The sequence below is a fragment of the Eucalyptus grandis genome, chromosome 8 (assembly GCF_016545825.1).
Source record: "Eucalyptus grandis isolate ANBG69807.140 chromosome 8, ASM1654582v1, whole genome shotgun sequence".
Lineage (NCBI taxonomy): Eukaryota > Viridiplantae > Streptophyta > Magnoliopsida > Myrtales > Myrtaceae > Eucalyptus > Eucalyptus grandis.
This window is the reverse complement of record NC_052619.1, coordinates 3,929,418-3,950,420: the sequence shown is the minus strand read 5'-3', so window position 1 is coordinate 3,950,420 and position 21,003 is coordinate 3,929,418. Positions and strand designations below refer to the sequence as shown.

The 21,003-nt window shown below is 40.2% G+C and overlaps 1 protein-coding gene across 1 annotated transcript; it reads right to left on the bottom strand.

Annotated features, from left to right (window-relative positions):
- Nucleotides 1-3,207: 3,207 nt before the first annotated feature.
- Nucleotides 3,208-5,310, bottom strand: LOC104456292 (crocetin glucosyltransferase 3). Its single transcript, XM_010071057.3, is given in 2 exon segments — nt 3,208-4,141; nt 4,143-5,310. Coding segments are annotated over 2 exon segments (1,539 nt in total). The 5' UTR covers nt 4,944-5,310; the 3' UTR covers nt 3,208-3,403.
- Nucleotides 5,311-21,003: the final 15,693 nt, after the last annotated feature.

Here is a 21,003-nt window from a genome sequence, read left to right as displayed (position 1 = left end):
GAGCGGCAAGTTCTCGGTGCTCTCGGTGTTAGGGGGTAAGCTGTGGTCAGAGCTGCGGAATGGAAGCTTATTGAGGCGGATATCGGAGTCCTTGGCGTCAGGAGACATGGTGGAGTTTAGGCGGATAAGAGCACTAAGCTGGCCAAAGAAGCGTTTGGGCGCTCTACGTATGATGTAGACTCCATCATATACATATCGATTTCTTTTCTTTCTAACGGATCAAGAATGTATAGTTGTCTCATCAATAGATCAAATCAGCTATAGGAGAACCAAGAACGAGGAGTTTTTCCCCCTTTTCCGCTCGATTCTTTAATCTTAAGAATGCTGGTTTTAAGAATGAGTCCATGCCGTAAACGAGGACTGTTCGCCCTTGGTCTGAAGGCAATTTGTGTTATTAAATAGAAGAGGCTAATCGAGAGCCTAACTCGAAGATATAGGGGATTAAGGAAAAGGATTGGATCGCTGGCGTGAACACAGCGGTCTCTGACTAGGACCAGGAACCAATTTGAAAGGGGGAGCGGTTCGGTCCTACTCTTGAACTTTTAGGCTAATTAAATGAAAAGACGAAACAAAAGCCAAATTTCAGCACGCAGATATTCTATATACCAATCCCTTATTCTCCTCGAAAAGAAGGCTTGTTCACCTATGTCGGTTTAGGGTACGGTTAGTTTACCAGGAGGATCACCCTCCCAATTTGAAGTCTTGTACAGTAACAAGATATTAGGGCTTTAGCTAGGTAAAAGGAACTAGTTTGAGGTATAGGGTTTCCCTGAGGAATACATAATATCTGGTGTTACAACCTATTCTTTGATCTGTGAGGTTGAGTGGGGAGGTGGTGAGGGGGTTTGGACAGCGGATTTGGCTGGTAGGGGCAAGGAAGGGGATGAGGAGGCCATGGGCCCTAAAAGGTAATATCACTAGGGGCCTGTTTGGTAACGTGCCAAGTAGTATCTAATTATATTCTTTTGTTCCCCTAAATTAAAAAAAAAAGAACAAAATCTATTTGATAACATTTATGTTCTCGAGAATAAATTTGTTCTCGAGAAAGGATTTGAAACATAATTAAGAAGTTAAAAAAAGTTGCATTTTTATTCCTGAGAATGACTTCAGAATTGAGCCCAAACCATTTTTTTTTTCTCTTTTTCTTTCTTTCTCTTCTTCTTTCTCAAGTTGGTCAGTCGCTGGCCATGGCAATGGTTGACGACTAGCTAGACGAGGTCTGGTGACCTTGGCGAGGTCAACCTTGCTAATAGTTGGGTGAGGTTGACCCCCACTGGTGGCTGGGTGAGGAAGTAGAGGAAGAAGAAGAGAAAGAAAAAGAAAAATAGAGAAAAAGGATAAGAAAAAGAAAAAAAGTGTAATAAAATTATTAAAATATTCAAAGAAAATCTTAATTTCAAAAAAAATAAAAATGATAGTCATACCAAAATGCATTTCTATTTCGAAAATTGAAATTTTAAACAATTATCAAATGCCTTCAAATGCTCAGAACCTTAACAAGGGAATAGTATTTTCAAAAATTATTTTTGAGTAGAAATTGTTCCCGAGATAGAATGATTATAAAAAAAAACTCTAGGTGGCCATGGCATTAGAATTGAGATTAAAAATCATCCATTTTGCATCCTGTTAATTTGTTGTTTCTGAGAAAACCTCAACATAAATGTGTTTTAGCAACTTCTGGGTGTACAAAACTCCATTTTCCTGTTCTTTACCAAAAAAAAAAAAAAAAACTCCATTTTCCTGTCATGGTGTCCGCCATCCTCTTCACTGGATCCTCTATTCTCTTTAACAGATGAAGCATCAATATTGATACAATTAATTCGTGATTATACCATTCAGTTGGCGATGGAAAGATCCATTTCTTGGCCTATTTTATCGACCCGACTTATGTCCCGATTGGGTTCATTTCAAGATACCTTAGCCCTCGAGAAAAATTTATTGGAATTTGTGTAACTCTTCTCATCAAAAGTATATCGTGCAGGAATCAAGCGTTTATGATTTTTTTTTTTTTCCTTTTATACAAACGAATGAGAAAAATAGAGCTTCTTGCTGTCATGACTGGTACGCTAGAGATGCGTGCTTCTTTCTTTTATGCATTTAAGTGGAGATATACAATCACCACGCAGACGTATCATTAGCAAAACAATTTCTCTACTGCTATGAATATACACAAGAAAGGAAGCAGGCACGTTCAAACATTCATGATGGAAGGCAAAATGAAGTTTGAAAAAAGACGTAGGAAATAAAGTCCTGTGGGCTTTTTTTTTTTTGGTGGAATAGTTCATTGCACTTTGAACGGCCCTATGCGTGGGTTGTGATTTTGAAATATTAATCTCCCTGACTTTTAGTCTTTTCTTTTTCTAAAGTTTCCTGTCCTTTTCTGATGTGGCGCCAATTGATAATATAAAATTTCGTGGATTTCATTGCATTTGACATAATTTTCTGGATCAAAGTAGATGTAATCTTAAGGACTATTATTATGTCGGGCCTGTCCACTCCGAATTATTTTTTGAGAAAATGAGTGGCAGCCGAGTGGCAGCCGCCCATCAAAAGTTGCAAGGGAAAAGTATAAAAAAAAAGTCATAAACTTATTGCATTGATATCTAAATTTTAAATATTTTAATTGGATCGATTTAATCATAAATATATTTACATTAATACTAATTAAGTTTATCTGACAATTTAGATTGGCAATCAGTAACGTGGATGTTGGTGATCCTATGTAGTATCGTGGGTGTTGACATAGACATTTTAATATGATTTGTTATTAATACTTTTGTATTTTTATATATATATTTTAATTTTTCTTATTTTTCCTTTTTTCTCCTTTCTTTGGATTGTGGCTAATATCGGCCATTGCTGGCGATTGGCCACACGTGAGGGCTGGTGAGGGCATCGTGCCCCTCGCCAAATCTGCCAAGGGTGAGACCCTCCCTTGTGGCCGACGAGGGCCACAATGCCCTCGCCAGCCCTTGCCTAGCCAATCATTCTTTGTTTGCAGTCCGAGTTTGTTACGTGACAAAATTGTGAAAGACAAGACAAGAAGGTTTTTGCCTAGGGTTTCATGTTCGCATACGCTCCCTTTGAAATCCTCAGACAAGGACGACATTTGAAATTGTCCCATCTCAAAACTTCGTGAATATCATCAGACACATGATGCAGGGATTGGACGCACATAATGTTTTCTTAATTAACACAGGCAGAATCTTTCAAGACAATACTATAAGCATAGAAGTTAGATTGTACGCAAATAAAAAGTGCTGCATTAAACAGAAAGAACGGTTCAATTGCTTGAGGACATAGCCACGACCCACGAAACTATTTGAGTCGATTAACATTTGTGGAGTTCATCGAATTTCTAGCTGTCATAAAATTTGCCGACACTTTTCGAGCCATGCTTGACTTAAAGGAATGAGAATGTACGATTTGTAGAATCACCTAGGATGGTCCTCACGAAATCATCCAAGGCCTTGAGGCTAGACCCCTTGTCATCATCACTGCCTTCCTTCACAGCTTCCCTCATTTGTCCCATCACTGCATTGGCCCTCTTCCTCATCTCCCCTCCTTCTCCTTCCCCTTCCATCACCATTTCGATCACCCGCTTCACTTCCTCGGCTTCGATCCGGCTCTCGACCCCGCACGCAAGCTCGATGCACACCCCCATCTCCTCCACCATCATCTTGGCGTTGTGCGCCTGCTCGGCTGCCATCGGCCACCCCAAGATGGGCACCCCCTGGCTCAGGCTCTCCATGATCGAGTTCCATCCGCAGTGGCTTAGGAATGCTCCCGTCGAGCCGTGCGAGAGGATATCTAATTGTGGTGCCCAATTCCGCACTAGCAATCCTTGGTTGCTCCCGGTCACTCGGTCCTCGAAACCCAGTGGCAACCACTCGGGTCGGAACTCACCCTTGGTATCAAAACCGAGGGGCGGCCTAATGACCCAAAGGAAAGGCTTGCCACTTGATTCCAAACCAATGGCTAACTGCATCATCTGGCTAGGACTTATAGTGTTTTGTGAACCAAAGGAAATGTACAAAACAGAGTTTGGACTATGTGAACTGAGGAAGTCTAGGCATTTCTCTGGGGACACTCCAAAAGCTTTTCCCGTATGCTTTTGGAGGGATTTTGATCTAGAGTTAGGGAGAGATTGGTGATGATTTTCGGAGCATGCGAGAGGGGATTAGTGGACCAATGGCCCAAACAGGAAGCTTCAAGTACTTCCTCGAGAGATCGAACCCAAGAGGCTCAATTTCCTCTACCGAGTTGCATAACCAACCATCCGAGGCTAAAGTGAGCTTGATCTGAACCTGGAAGAACTTGGACCACTCATCCGTAGGCTCCACCTCTCGAATGAATCGGTGGAGCTGAGAGCGGTGGAACCGGCACCGTTCGGGGAATCCAGGCACCGAGAACTCCTCAGTATCAGTCGAGCGGTGTGGGAGGTGAACCCAGATGGAGACGTAGGCCAGAGTGCCGTATGCGCCGCCCGTGGTGAAGGTGATGCTCTTCGTCCCAAGCCTCCTGGCGATGTCCACAGACCACCCGAAGAGCACATCCGAGATCACGCAAAGCGGTGGCCTGCCCTCTTCGGCCGTTATGTCGGAGATGAGGCGCTCTACGGGGGTAGCAAGGGACACAGACGAGCGGAAAAGCATGCCGATCTGACTGAGCGGCAAGTTCTCAGTGTTCTCGGTGTCGGGGGGCAAGCCGTGGTCGGAGCTGCGGAATGGGAGCTCGTGGAATCGGATTCCGGAGTCGTCGTCGTCAGGGGACATGGTGGAGCGGAGGTACCAGAGGTTGAGAGGGGTGGCGGCGAGAGTGACGGCGAAGGGGGTTTGGCGGCGGATGCGGCGGGCGAGGGCGAGGAAGGGGATGAGATGGCCATGTGCCATGAAAGGGAGCATCACTATGTGGCCATGGGATTGAGATTTCGAATCATCCATTGGGTCCGGTTTGTTCCAGAGAACCTCTACTCAGTATGTCGTTGTTATATGCTCAAAAAGGGCAAATCTTGAGCGGTTTAAGATAGGGAGTTTGTTTGGTATTTTGTGGTTGCGCTTGGTTTTGTTCCTTCTGCAAAAGCTTTTATAAAGACTGCAAAAGACCAATGTGGGGCGTCCACTTGAGCCACACCACCACCATGGCCAAAGCACTCTGTCCTAAGTTTTCCCTGTTTCTGGGTACAAAATATCACGTGCGACGGACACGTTTGCTCACGGATGAACTGTAGCATAACAGGCCATTGCGCTGCCCTTTGCGTGTGGATTCTGCCTTTGTTTTGGAGTTAACCAGACGAGGTGCTCTTCTGCTTGCTCTTTTATCTTTTCGGCGGTTGTGATATAAACATGAACACGCCGCCCGAAATAACTCAATATCTAGCCGGAAGTCTCGCCTGGATTTGACGGGTGGAGTAGATGGAGCTGCGAAAGAGCCAACGACCATTTGAAGACAAAAGGATTGACATTGTCCGATGGTAAGTGTCGACAACGATGCAATAGTGTACTTGATAACAGCTTGTTAAGATGTTTAAGTGGATTTTGGACATTTTTTAATCGCTTGAGTCGGTGTTACTAACCTTCTTAACCTAAACAAAGGCCTAAATGTTTAATTTTCAACACTTAATTACTTCATTCAATTTGACCTTAGACGAATTACAGAGTTATTTTGACAAACTAACATGTTAGATTTTTAGTGGGTGATGAAAGTAGTCCCATATTGTCTGAAATATTCATATTTCACTTTGTACAAATTCTATTCATTGTTAGATGAAGATATGATTTACTATCTCAACATATTAAAATCCTCCCTTGTGCAGAGTTTGAGATTTGACTCAATTTAAGCGTAAGAATTTGATCTGAGGGTAAATAAAATGTCTGAAAAATATTTGAATACAAGAATTGCATCCTCTCCTAATGTCTTCCATCCTTGCTCGGAGATCCTCTTTTCTCTTTCATATATGCAAACCATTTGTGTTGATATGACTAAACTTCATACCATTTAGTGGCGATTCAAGGATCTATCTCCACAAGGAGACCTATTTTATCGAAAACTTATGGTTTGAATGATTATATGCAGTACGACTTTTAAATTGAAAGATTGGAAGCTGAAAAGTCTTTTTCTCTCCTCTCTCTTCTCTCTCCATTGTCCCCTTCAACCTTTAGCCACGGAGAGGTTTTGAGCTAATTTCACCCTCCTTTCCATTTGTTCTTGATTTTATTTGAAGTTTCTTGTTCATTTTATTTATTTATTTATTTATTTTTCCTTCTTTCTCAAGAATATCAGAGAGCTCTCTTCTCTTGGTTTAGTTCTAGATATGAGAGTTTAAACTCTTCTAATCTTGTTCTAGATTGAGGAGTTCTTCTTTTCTAATTAAATATGAGAGTTTAATAATGCTTTCAAGGATTCAATATCCTTTGGGTTTGTTTATGTACTGGTCATCCACTTCCAATTTCTATGATGATCATACGAGCTGTGGCGTCTTGCTGACCTACAAAGATTTGCTCTTGTAAAAGATATATCTGTGTTTATTAAACCTATTCTAGTTATCTTTGTATGGCAATGGTGTATGGGAAGTTGAACCTAGGCATGGTTTGCCAACTAGCAACATTGAAGTTGTTAGAAAATGAATTTTCAGTGTGTGCTCATCACTGATCATGATACAAGATTAAGTGATCGGTCACTGATTATTTTACTTGACGAATCCGTTGTTATGGAATGAATGTGTGCTTAACCCTATTGATGCTCTATTGATCTTCATTGTTTTCTAGATTTGGCTTTGTTTTGTAATATTCTGGGCTTTACTCTACTTCGATTTGCTTTATCATGAAAGTTTATGTACTTCTTATGTATCCTTTTGAGCAATGAATACAATTTACTTTTGACAAAAAAAAAAATGATGATATGTGGTCACCATGCACATGTCACTTGATAAATACTATTTGTCAAAAGAGTACGTATTTATTGGAAAAATCATAACCACATAAAAGGGAGAAAGCAAATTTTTCTACTGCAATGAACACACAAAAGGAAAGAAATTGGGCCCATTCAAGCATGTATAATTTGAGACCAAATATTCTCGGAGATAGATCATAGAAAACAAAGTTTTATAAAGTTTGAACTACCATAAAAACCAGGCAAATTAATCCATGAAATGTGTTGGACCTATTGTATTTATACCAATTCAATTAAAAACATTTCAATTATGTAAATTGAGGCATCGACTTTTTAACAATTTTTCAATTTAGTCTTTTTGGCCAATTTTGATCGGAAATCACTAACGTAAATGCCAGTCATCCTACATGGCATAGCCGGCATTGATGTGGACAATTTTTTTTTTTTAGATAATTTTTTTTAATTCTTTCATTTTCATTTTCCTTCTTCCTCCACCTTCCTCCACCGATGTTCGGGCCTCGATGGTTGGCCACAAGCATGGCCCAATGAGGGGATTGGGTGAGCTCGAGCCTCATTGGCCTCACATTAGCTAGGTTCACCGGCGAGCTCAAGCTTGTCTGCGGCCGGTTGCCGGTAGTTGCCAAGGTTCGACGATTAGCACGAAAGAAGGAAAAGGAAAAAAGAAATAAAAATTTAATTTAAAAAAAATTGTAAAATTATACACGTAGACGTTGATTGTACCATATAGGACAACCGACATCTACATTAACAATTTCTGACCAACTTTTGCAGGGAGGAATTTGAACTAGATCTCTCTCTCTCCCCTCTCCAATTTGCTTTCCTTTTATTTCCTTCCTTATTCTTTGGATCTAGATTTAGATTTGAGAGCTCTTCTCTGCGATCTAATTCTAGATTTATTAGTTTTGATGAATAATTATTCCGCCTCTAGTTTCAATGATGCTCATAATTGCTACTATGTCAGGTCTATGCTTGTTCAATGTGTTTTTATTAAAAGTTTTGGTGTCTCGCACTTGCTAAAGAGATCGCTCTACCAAGTTTCAGATTTGAGCTTATTCGAGATGTCTATGTTGTCTCCGTACAATGATGGTGTTGGGGATGCCGAACTTAAGTGCACACTATTGAAAGGCAAAGTTGTAACTACATATGAAGATCTTGACTTATGCTTATCACTGATGATGATGATGTGTGATTCAATGATCAACTATCGATCCTTTCATTTGGATGCAGTTGCAGTTCTATTCTTAAAGGACAAATGTGATTATCTCTACCAACAATATTCTGATGATATGCCTTCATCTTTGGATTTTGGTTTGTTTCGGAGCTCTAAGGGCTTGATTTGTAATAGTGACTTTTGGATTTCCTATTATCGTTTTGGTAATAAATGATCACCGATGGGGAATAATATGGGTCCAATACTCCTATTACTAAGGACATGGGTACACTTTCTCCCGACGAGTGTGAACAGGCCTTTTATATAATATATAATTGGCCGAAAAGTCATATTTTTAGAATCATCTGATAGGGGGACGTCTATATTATTCCTTTGATGCTTTGGTTTTCGCAGGAAAGGTTTAAGAACTTTAGCCCTTAGCATGTGAGCTTTGATGAAGACTTGCATCACTATTTGTTGGGCAAAAAAACACCCAAAGTGCCAAAACTTGGCACAATAGGAAAGTTAAGTGCCAAAAATTAGGAAAGTTACACTTAAGTGCTATTTTTTTTTTTTGAAAAATAGAACACTTGAGTGACACATCCGACAAATTCTGCCGGAAATCTCATGTGGCAATTTTTTATTGATTTTTCTCGCTTACATGGCTCGCTAGGAAGGCTGACTCAACAAATAAACACAAAAACGACGTCGTTTTGGCACAATTCGAATTTTAATATGAAAATTAATTAAATTAAATTTAAACTCATTAAAAAAAAAGTAAATAGGAGGAAGATGAATAGAGGCGGCGGCCGAGGGCTTAGCCCTCACCGCCACTCTCGCCTCATCGTCACTAGGAAGGTGGGGGAGGGTTAGCCAAGGTCGCTAAGCCTTGGGGTTGGGGTTGGCGACCCCGGCCGATCTGGCGGTGAGGGAGGGTCGCCAGCCCTCACTCGGCCGGGCTAAGGGCCGCCGCCCGTTGGGGTGCCCTTGCTGCCGGTTAGTTGGGGTCGCTGGCCCCCGACTAGGGCTTGGCGACCTCAGCTAACCCTCCCCACACCTTCCCAACAATGGCGGGCCCTTAGCCATTGCCTCTGTCCATCTTCATCCTCCCTACTTTTTTTCTTTTTTTTTTTAAATTTGGTTTTAATTTAAAATTTAAAATTTTTATATTAATTATTTATTATGTCAGTAGTAAAACGACATCATTTTGGCATTAACTAGCCACATTAGCATGCAAAATGACGTCATTTTGCATTAGGCTTGTCGAAAAATCGCCACGTCAGCATTTTGGCCGGATTTTCTCGCCATTGGCACCTAACTAATCCATTTTGCTTCGATTTTGGCACTTAAATATCACTTTCCTAACTTTTGGCACTTAAGTGTCCCTTTATGCCAAGTTTTGGCACGCCAGGTGTCCTTGTGTCCTATTCGTTGCCTCTTAGCTCAATTGCTCATGTGCTTCCTCCTTTGTGCATGAAGTCTTTGGTGAGGCCTTTCTTCGCTTGTTTAAAAGCTAGCCCTTGCTCCACAATTGAAAGATTGATGACTGAATTAGTACAAGTGCAATGAATTTAGGACTTTTTTGATAATTTTTCCCATCGGAAGCTTATAAATGAGTGGTGATATAAAATTATCTTTTTATAGGATCTAATTCAACATTAATAAGTTGAATCTCTACCTCTATAGAATGAGTAGACATGTTAAGTCTATGTTCATGAGAATTGTTTTACCTACCTTTTGATTTAGTACACTCATCTTGGTTTGTAAGGCGAGCAAGTGTTGGCCGTCGTGATGGCCACAAGAGGACTACCCGACCCTTGTTCAGTAAGAGTGTGCAACAAGAACCACCTGGACTGGAACCACCCGAACTAGGAACTGCTTGGACTGGACTAGACCGGACCGGCCGATTTTGGGTGATTCCCAAAGAGGGCAATTCGGTTCCTAGTTCCCACTTTTGGAACTGGTGGCCTGACGATCTGGTTCTTGGTTCCAAAGTGGGAATTGGACTGATCAGACTGATTAGATTGGACCGGTTAATTATATATTTCTTAAGAAACAAACCCTAATTCCTCCTAATTTCTCTCAGTTTTCATTTTATTTTTGACCAAAAACAGCAAATTTACCAATTCCACGAGACCGAACTTGACCGGTTAGTCGGTCCAATTCTCGGTTCCACTTCGGAACCGGATTGGACTAGGAACCGATTAGTCCTATTGTTCAGCGCCCCACTTTCTCTCTAATTTGTAATATTTTCTTTTGTTTTTCCTTGATGCTTTTTATAAATGGCATCAAGCCATATAAAAATGTAACCTAGACTTTCCTTCCTAGACTTTCCTTTCAAGGAAAGCTCATTGAGTTGACGGAATCCTCTAGGTGCGTTTTTTTACCCCTCAAGTCTTAGGACTCCAATGACGAAGTAAAATCTTAAGAAGTTATTTGAAGAGCATAGTTAATTTTGGCCCAATTCATTAATTTGGGGCAAATATATGGGCCAAACCACGTCATCTGGCAGTAACTTTGTTGACTTCACATCGTTGGCCATGTCGGGAGTTTGTATTACAATATTATCACATTAGATTTTCCGGCTCCAAAAATCGTTGATGGCACTGTGATTGATTTTTTTTTTTTTGACACTCAAATGATGACAAAGAAAGTTGTGGCATTGAGTGAGTATCATATGAAATCCGTGGCATATATGGTGTCCTTTTTCTCAATTCTTGCATTTGACATAATATCCTTCGAATTAGTTTTGGACAGATTATTGTCTGGTTATATAATCGACGCATATTTAATTTTGGATCACTATGTTTGCTTCGAATTAGGTTTCAAAAATAAGTAGCAGTTAAGCATTAAAAGCTCTAGCATTTTAGGTGGGTCTTGTAGTCGGAATGTACTTTATGGTGGATATGTGAATTACAAATCCATGCCATCTGCCGGGTCTGATGACAAGATATGAAAATCCTTCGGTTTAGTGTTTGTTGTTCGCCGACACTATTTTTGAACTTCTGACGGGGATTTTAGATATAAATTTTGACGACATGATATACAAAATCGTCGCACCTCAAAATTTTATAAATATCGTTAGACACGTTAAGTGTAGAGGTCACATTGTACCTGTATATAAGGCCGTGTACTCAAGAAGGAGGAGCATAATTCCAATTCTTTTGTTTTATCGCTCGAGGAAATGATTGTGACCTATGGAATCTATTCTTAGTGGTTAACATGTGCCAAGTGACTCGAATTTATAGCTTTGTCTTTATGATTGGACGATTCCTTTTCAGCGAGCGCATATGATACTTGTGGTGTCTTTTTTCCCCACTTCCTGCATTCGACATAATTTCCTAGATATTGCTAGATTAGATTTGGAGGGATGGTGGACCACTACTTTTGCTCCGAATTAAGAAAATGAGTGGCAGAGGAGCAAGAAAATGATGTAGAATCCGACAAAGAAAAAGATGGAGCTGTACTTTTTGCTATTTGACAGCTGTTGCATACATTCTTAGATGTTGAGTTGTAGTGGATCAACTTCTGTATCTGCAGATGTTTCACTATCTGTGAATTTGTGTGAGCCAATCTCTGGTGCCATATGTCTTCGTCCATATTCCTTTGCCTCTGAGTGAAAAAAGCTTCTGTGGTCTGTGTATCTACTTGATAGAGCCCTCTAGTTTTCCTTCCAAGCTTCACTGTTACTTTGGTATTGTTGTCCTTTACATAAACACCAGTTTTGTCAAAGATAAACGAGCAAGGATAGTCATCTGTAAGCTTAGATACTAAAAGAAGATTCTTCTTTATTTCTAGAACAATCAGAACATCATTGAGAGGTAATGTATTACCCTTTGTATTCAGCCAAGTATCACCAATGTATGTAACAGGTAAACATGATCCATTGCCAATCATAATAGTATCATATCCTTGATATTTAGAAAGGGTATGAAGCATACCAAGATTGGCACTAATGTGGGCTATAGCACCAGTATCAGGATACCATTCACTTCTTGTTGAATCTTCAATATGCATTGATGTTAATACTGCTGGAATGTTTTCTGCTTGATAAGAGTTGTCAAAACGATACCAGCAACGAAGAGCATCATGTCCATATCGTTTACATATTTGACATTCCAGTCGAATATTGCATGTTTCTTTCTCATCCTGTAAGTTCTTATTAGAGTTTACAGAAGGATAAGTTTTGGTGTTTTGGTACCTTTGAGAATAAGTGGCATAGGATCGAAATCCCTGATTAGTTGCAGAGAAAGTATTTCTCTGTCTGAGATGTTGATCTCCTTGTCCTTGGATTAAAGCATCTGTTCTATAAGTCTTATTTCTTTCAGTATAACCAAAGCCTCGACCTCTATGATTAATAGTTCTACCACGACCATAGCTTCGGCCTCCTCTGTAACTTCCTCTTTGAGGTATAAATCCAGAAGTTTGAGAGATGTGTTCTCCATTAGTATTTTTTTTAAGTTGTATATGAGATTGTCTCTGCCCAAAATAGGCCAAATTAGGATTGAATTGATTCCTGGAATAGGTCTTCAGCCTTGATTCAAACCTTTCTAATTGTGCAATAACCTCATCATAATTAGGTTGAGGCTTTAAACAGTATATGGTGGTTCGAAAATTTTCATATTCAGGGCCTAAACCTTCCAATACACCAAACATTTTGGTTATTTCATCCATAGGTTTGCCTATTGCATTCAACTGATCACATATGGACTTATATTCTTTGAGATAAACAGAGAGGGTTTGATCATGCTTCTGACATGATTGTAGTTTCCCTCTCAGTTCAAATTCCCTAGCAATTGACTTCTGTGTAAATCGTTTTAGAAGTGTTTGCCATACTTCAAACAATGTTTCTAATCCAATTATTAAGCTCAAAATATTCTCAGTGACAACCCCACTAATCCAAGACGATATCAATTGATCAATTCTTGTCCAGTTAGTATAATCTGGATTGACAAGTTCAGATTCACAGCCTTCAACCTCACTTTGCAGCATTCAAGGAGGTGAAGGGATATCACCATTAACAAAACCAAAAAGCTCTTGACATTTTAGAAATCTCTGAATTTGAACTTGCCACAACAGGAAGTTGTCTTCGGCAAGTTTGATTGTGACAAAATTCGAGATGTTCACATATATTGGAAAGGGATACTTTGGTGTTCTGATCGCCATTGTTACAATCCTTCAGCTTGAAGAAGAAGATAACAGTAATACTATGAATTCTAATACGATTACCGTGATACTGAAAGTTGCTGGTGCTCAGATCTTCCATCTTGATGTAACGACCTACTGCTGAATGAATCTTTTCATCAAATACAGTAGAACCTGCTTTGATACCATGAGAAAATGAAGATGCAGATGATGAAGAATAGAATTAGATGATGATGATGAAGAATAGAATTAGATGATGATGATGAAGAATAGACTCAGAAGAAGTAAAATTTGTACAAGAAATGTTCTATATTTCTCTATATCAGAAGCTCATTTTTGTACAAAGTATCAACTACAACAATCAATACAAATCCTCTGTTCTTCCTCCTCTGTTCTCTCTACTCTGTATCATTGTATGTGCATATCATAGTCAAGCTTGACACTCATTACCCTCCAGAGTTTTATTTCTCTCTATATATAACAAATGAGAGAAGCTGACTTTTCCAGTAACAGAAAAAACTGAACTACCAAACTTAGCTAACTGTTTACAATAGAATAACAACTTGTTAACTAAGCCAACTTGGCGATCCGTGTCTTCTTCATCACATGTTCTTCACCATTGATTAGTCTGCTAGCTTAGCAATCAATGTCTTCTGCATCAGCTCATGTCAGTCTTCATCACAAGCTTTTCATTGTTAATCATCAGCTTGTTTCTGTCTTTCGCATACTTGATCTATCTTTTCCTTTCTCGAAGTCACCAACTGACTTTATAGTAAAAGGGTGAGATGAAAATGATCTTGTTCCTTTAACATGCCTCTCGGATGAACTGGTGGCGATCAGAGCGGCGGAACTTGCACCGTTCAGGAAACCCAAGCACTGAGAACTCCTTAGCATCGGTGGAGCGGTGCGGGAGGTGAAGCCAGAGGGATACGTAGGCCATAGTGCCGTATGCGCCGCACGTGGTGAAGGTGATGCTCTTCGTCCCAAGCCGCCTAGCGACGACCACGGACCACTCGAAGAACACGTATGAGATCACGCAAAGAGGTGGCTGGCCCTCTTCGGAGGTTATGTTGGAGATGAGGCGCTCTACGGGAGCAGCGAAGGACGCAGATGAGTGGAAAAGCATCTTGCTCTGACTGAGAGGCAAGTTCTCGGTGTTCTCGGTGTTGGGTGGCAAGCCGTGGTCGGAGCTGCTGAACAGGAGCTCGTGGAGGCGGATTCTAGAGTCGTCGTCGTCGGGGGAATGGCGGAGCGGAGGTACCGGAGGTTGAGAGGGGTGGTGCCGAGAGTGACGGCGAAGGGGGTATGGCAGTGGATGCGGCAGGCAAGGGTGAGGAAGGGGATGAGATGGCCATGTGCCATGATATGTGGCCACAAGGTTGAGATTTCGAATCATCCATTGGGTCCGGTTGGTATCAAGAGAACCTCTACTCGGTATGTTGTTCTTATATGCTCAAAAAGTTGGGGTGATCGATTCCTGACACAATCCGATTCCACTTAGGAACTGAGAACTGGACCGGGAGGATTGATTCTCATTCTTTAGACCGGGGACTAGATTGGACAATCTTAGGACTGGGAATCAGCCAATTGGCCAAAAAAGTTAAAAAATTTAAAAATACTATAATCATTATAATTTTAGGGTTTATTGCTATTTTTAAAAATTAAAAAATATATATTAAACAAAAGAGTTGATCTGGCTTTGAGAATCGGGAACTGGATCGAAATCACCACTTCTATTTTTATAGAATCAGGAACCGGACTGATGTCTTCGGGAATCGGATCGGATTGGGTCCGGTTAGATCCAAGCGATTCCTAATTCGGGCAATATGATATGCTCACCCCTATCTAAAAGAGAGAAGATTCAGTGGTTCAAGGTAGGGAGTTTGGTCCTATTAAAAAAAAAGGGTAGGGAGTATGGTGTTTTGTGGTTGTGCTTGGTTTTATTCCTTCTGCGAAAGCTTTTTAATGACCGCAAAAGTCCAATGTGTGTCCACCATGAAGCGTTGGGTCCTAACTTAACCCTTTTTCAGGGAAAAAAAATCACGTGCACTGCTCTAGCGTGCGGATTCTGCCTTTCCCGTTTTGTTTTGGAGTTAACCAGTTGAGGCGCTCTTCTTCTCCTTCTGCTTGCTCTTTACCTTTTCGGTTGGTTGCGATAAACATGAACACGCTGCCCGAGATAACTCAATTTCTACCCAGAAGTCTCGCCTGGATTTGACGGGTGTGGTAGATCGAGCTGCGAAAGAGCCGACGACCATTTGAAGATAAAAACATTGTCATCGTCCGATGGTAAGTGTTGAATTCTAGGTTAGGTTGTAATTTTATTTGTGGACAATGATGCAATAGTGTACTTGATAACAGCTTGTTAAGATATTTAAGTGGATTTTGGACATATTTTAATCGCTTGAGCAAGTGTTTCTAGCCTTCGTAGTCTCAATAAGGGTCTATTGATTTAATTTTCCAACACTTAATTCAATATGACCTTTGACGAATTACAAAGTTACGTTTAAAAAATGATATGCTAGATTTTTAGTGGGTGATGAATGCAGTCCCATATTGTCTGAAATACCCACAAATCATTTGTTATAGATTCTATTCATTATCGGATGAAGATGTGATTTATTATCTCAACACAATTAAAATTCTCCATTCTTTTAAGTTTGTGATTTAGTTCAGATTAGGTGTGAGAATTTGATCCAAGGGCAAATAAAATGTCTCAAAAATATTTGAATTCAAGAATTCATCATCTCCTAACATCTTCCATTCTTGTGTCACGGGCCGAGAGTTTCCTTGGCCTTGGAATGACCCATGGGCGCCTGGTGAGCGGAATTCGCCAGGCCAGCTTTTCTTCTGTAGCTGTTCCATGAACAATACGGTGAATGCTTCTTCGTACGAGATCCTGCCAAGCCCAACGTCGCTCGGGTGTCTAGTCCATTGAGTGAGACAACAGATCTAGTTAGGTTCAACAACTGGTTTCGGCCTACCATGGCCTCGTCAGGAGAGCAGCATTAGCTCCCAACCAGTTTGTGCATAGGAGGCCTACCCTGCCTTTAGAGCTCCCAAGTAATATAATCCTTCTATCCTAGAACTCTTAGCACCAACCGTTCTGACGCCACTCCCACGGACCAGTTGTGTTAGTCCTTTCTGCCTCCTCACTCTTCACCCAATAACCCCAAACACCACTCACAAGGTCACGAGTATGGGAGGATTTACAGACCGTGACATTCTCCCCCACTCAATTCACAACGCCCTTGTTGTGATTTGCTCTATCACTTCCTTGCGTCCATTAACCATTGATGTGCCACTTTTGGGATTTCACATCGAATAGTCATGCTCACCCAACAAAACAGGTTTTGCTTCATCAGTAGCCTCTTTTGATCTTAGCTGCTCGGCCATTCTCGGTCACCTGCGCTTTCTGGCAAGTGTGGCATTTTTCGCCAACAGTATCTTTTGGCAGCACCATCTTTGCCTACTCAGCTTCTTTGACCCCAGCAAACCAAATGGAGGTTCTTTCTTTGTTGAAAACGTGGTAGTAGACCTCTTCTTCGAATTCACCGATCAATCCAGGAACGTTTCCCTATTTAGTGAGAATCCAGTTCTTCTCTGACTCACTATCTACTCGGCAAGAAACCGACTCGTCCTAGCACCCTTGTCATCCTAGCAGAAAGAGCACAACTTCGTTTGAGCATCTTTTGCCTTGGCCATTAACTTTTCGCCCACTAGGACCGGTCCCACTAGTACTTATCAGTTCGACTTACGTTGGAGCGAGGAGTCCAATTCTCTTACTCACTCACTTACTAGAGGGAATCCTGCTCTGATACCATGTGTTATGGGCCGAGAGTTTCCTTGGCCTTGGAACGATCCGTGGGCACTTGGCGAGCAGAATTCACCAGGCCAGCCTTTCTTCTGTAGTTGTTCCACAAACAATATGGTGAATGCTTCTTCGTACGAGATCCTACCAAGCCCAGTGTCGCTCGGGCGTCTAGTCCATCGAGTGAGACAACAGATCCATTTAGGTTCAACAATTGGTTTCGGCTTGCCATGATCTCATTAAGAGAGCGGCATCAGCTCCCGATCAATTTGTGCACGGGAGGCCTACCCCGCCTTCAGAGCTCCTAAGTGATATAATTATTCTATCCTAGAACTCCTAGCACCAATCGTTTTGACACCACTCTCACGAACTAGTTGTGTTCGTCCCCTCTGCCCCCTCACTCTTCACTTGGTAACCCCAAGCACCACTCACAAGGTCACGAGTACAAGATGATTCATGGACCGTGACACTTGTCTGGAGATCCTCTTTTCTTTTCACATATGCAAACCGTTTGTGTTGATATTACCAAACTTGATACCATTTAGTGGCGATTCAAAGATCCATTTCCACAAGAAGATCTATTTTAACTTGTGGTTTTGATGATAATATGTTGTACAACTCTTCAATGGAAGATTAGAAGTCGAAAAGTCTCTCTCTCTCTCTCTCTCTCTCTCTCTCTCTCTCTCTCTCTCTCTCCTCTTCCATGGTATTCTTCAACCTTCAGCCATGGAGAGGTTTTGAGCTAGTTTCACCCTCCCTTCCATATGTTGTTTTTATTTGAACTTTCTTATTCTTTTCTTCTTTTCTTCTTTTTTTCTTCTCTCCCAATCAATATCAGATTGCTCTCTTCTCTCGATATAGTTCTAAATTCGAGCATTGGAACTCTTCTAATCTTGTTCAAGGCCTAAGAGTTCTTCTTTCCCGATTTAGATTTGGAAGTTTAATAATGCCTTCGGGGATTCAATATCCCCGTGCTCTATTTGTGTGCAGGTCATCTGCTTTTAGTTTCAATGGTGATCACAAGAGCTCTAGCATCTCATTGAACTACGAAGATTTGCTCTTCCGAAAGATTGATATGTGTTTATTCAACCTATTTTGGTTATCTCCGTATGGCGATAGTGTAGAGAAAGCTAAACCTAAGCACGCACCACCAACTAGCAGCATCAAAGTTATTGGAGGATGAATTTTCGATGTGTGCTCATTAATAATGATGATACAGGATTTAGTGATTGGTCACCAATTACCTTGCTCGACAGGTCCGTTCTTATGGAATGAATGTGTGCTTAACCCTAATGATGCTTTGTTGATCATCCTAGTTTTCTAGATTTGGCTTTGTTTTATAATATTTTGGTCTCCGCTTTGCTTCAGTTTGCTTTGCCATGAAAGTCTATGTACTTCTTATATATCATTTTGAGCAATGAATACAATTTTCTTTCGATAAAGAAAAATTATGATATATGGTCTCTATGCACTATCACTTAATAAATACTACTTGTGTAAAAGAGTATGTATTTATTGGAAAAATCCCAACCACATAAAAGGAGAAAGGAAATTTATCTACTGCAATTAACCTACAAAAAGGGAAGAAAACAAGCACATTCAAGTATTTATAATTTGAGACGAAATATTCTCTGAGATAGATCATAGAAAACAATGTTTTATAAAGTTTGATCTACCATAAAAGCCAGGAAAATTAACTCATGAAATGTGCTGGACTTATTGTGCTTATACCAATTCAGTAAAAATCATTTCAATTGTATCAATTGAATCCTAAACTTTTTGACTATTTGCCAATTTAGTCTTTTCGGCCAATTTTGATCGAAAATTACTAAGGTGAATGCTGACCGTCTTATGTGGCATGACCGATATTGACATGAACAATTTGAAAACTAATTTTTTAATTCTTTTTTTTTCATTGTCCTTCTTCCTCCACCAATTGCCGGGCCTTGATGACTGGCCACAAGTAAGGGTTGCCGAGGGGATTGGGTGAGCTCGAGCCTCACCAGCCTCACATCGGCTAGGTTTGTTGGCAAAGCTCGAGCTTGCCCATGGCTAGTTGCCAATTGTTGCCGAGGCTCGGCAATTAGTGTAGGAAGAAGGAAAAATAAAAAGAAAATAAAAATTTGTAAAACTTGTACATGGTGTGATTGACCATGTTATGTAGTATGACCGACATTTACATCAATATTTTTTTATTAACTTTTGGTGGGAGGGAGGGATTTGACCTGGATCTCTCCCTCCCTTTCCCAGTTTGCTTTTCCTTTTATTTCCTTACTCTCCCGATCTAAATTTAGATTTGGGAGCTTTGCTCTCCCCACTTAGATTTGGGAGCTTTTCTCTTTAGATTTATGAGTTTTAATGAATAATTACTCTACGTCCGGTCTAAATGGCGTTCACAACTACTATGGTTTTAGATTTGTGCTTGTTCAACGTGTTTTTGTTGCAAGTTTAGGCATCCTGCACTTGCTGAAGGATCACCTTATCAGGTGTTAGATTTGAACTTGTTTAAGATGTTTATGTTGTCTTTGTACAATGATAGCGTTGGGGATGCCAAACTTAGGTGCACACCGTTAAAAGGCGGAGCTGTAACTATAGATGGAGATCTCACGTACGCTTATCACTGATGATGATATGTGATTTAGTGATCTAACGTCAATCCTTTTGTTTGGATGCAGTCATAATTCTATTCTTAAAGGACAAACATGTGATTATCTCTATTAATAATGCTTTAATGATATACCTTCATTTATGGTTTATGGTTTTTTTTTTTTGGAGCTATAAGGGCTTATCTTGTAATGGTGTCTTTTGAGATTTCCTATGAATTATTTCATGTATCATTTTGGTAATAAATGGAACCTTTTTTGATAAAAGAAAAAATTGGCACAGTTGAAAGATTTATAATTGAATTATTACAAGTGCAATGAGTTTAGGATTTTTTGTGGATAATTTTCTCCTATCAAAGGCCTATGGATGGATGTTGATATAAAATTATCTTCTTACAGCATCTAATTCAACATTGATAAGTCGAATCTTTACCTTTGTAGAAAGAATAGACATGTTAAGCCTATGTCTATGAGAATTGTTTTTCTCACCTTTTGATTTAGTACACTCATCTTGGTTTGTGAGGTGAGCGAGGGTTGGCCGACTCTTGCGACCGCGAGGGCTGGCCAACCCTCCCTTCAGTGCCACCCTATCTCTATGATTTTTAATCTTTTTCTTTAAAAAAAAGAAGAGAAAACTCTCGATCCTTTTTAAACATGGCGTCGAGCCATATAAAAATGTAACCTAGACTTTCCATTCAAGGAAAGTTCATTGAGTTAACGGAACTCTAGTTGCATTTTTTGCGCAAGACGAAGCAAAAGCTTTAGGACTAATTTTGAAGAGCATAGTTAAATTTGCCAATACATTAATTTGATGTAAACATATGGTCCAAACGACGTCATCTAGCACTAATTTTGTTGAATTCACATTGTTGGCAAGCCATGTTAGAAGTTTGTTTAAAAATATTATCACATTAGATTTTTCGGTAAAAAAAATCGCTGAAGGTACTATGATCGAATTTTTTTTTTTTAACACTCAATTGATAGTAAAGAAGTTGTGCCACTTGAGTTAGTATCGCACAGAATTCATGGCATATATGGTGTCCTTTTTTCTCAATTGTTGCATTTGACATAATATCCTCAGATTAGTTTTGGACAGATTGGTTAAATATTCGTATATTGATGCGTATTTCATTTTGGATCACTATGTTTGCTCTGAATTAGGTTCAGAAAATGAGTAGCAGTTGAGCATTAAAAGCTTTAGCATTTTAGGTGGGTGTCGCAGTCCGTATGTATTTGATGGTGGATATGTGAATAGAAATCCGTTGCGTCTATCAGATCTGATGACAACATGGGAAAATCCTTCGGCCTAGCATCTTTTCTTCGCCGACACTATTTTTGAACCTCCGACAGCCGTTTTAGATATGAATTTTGATGACAAGAAA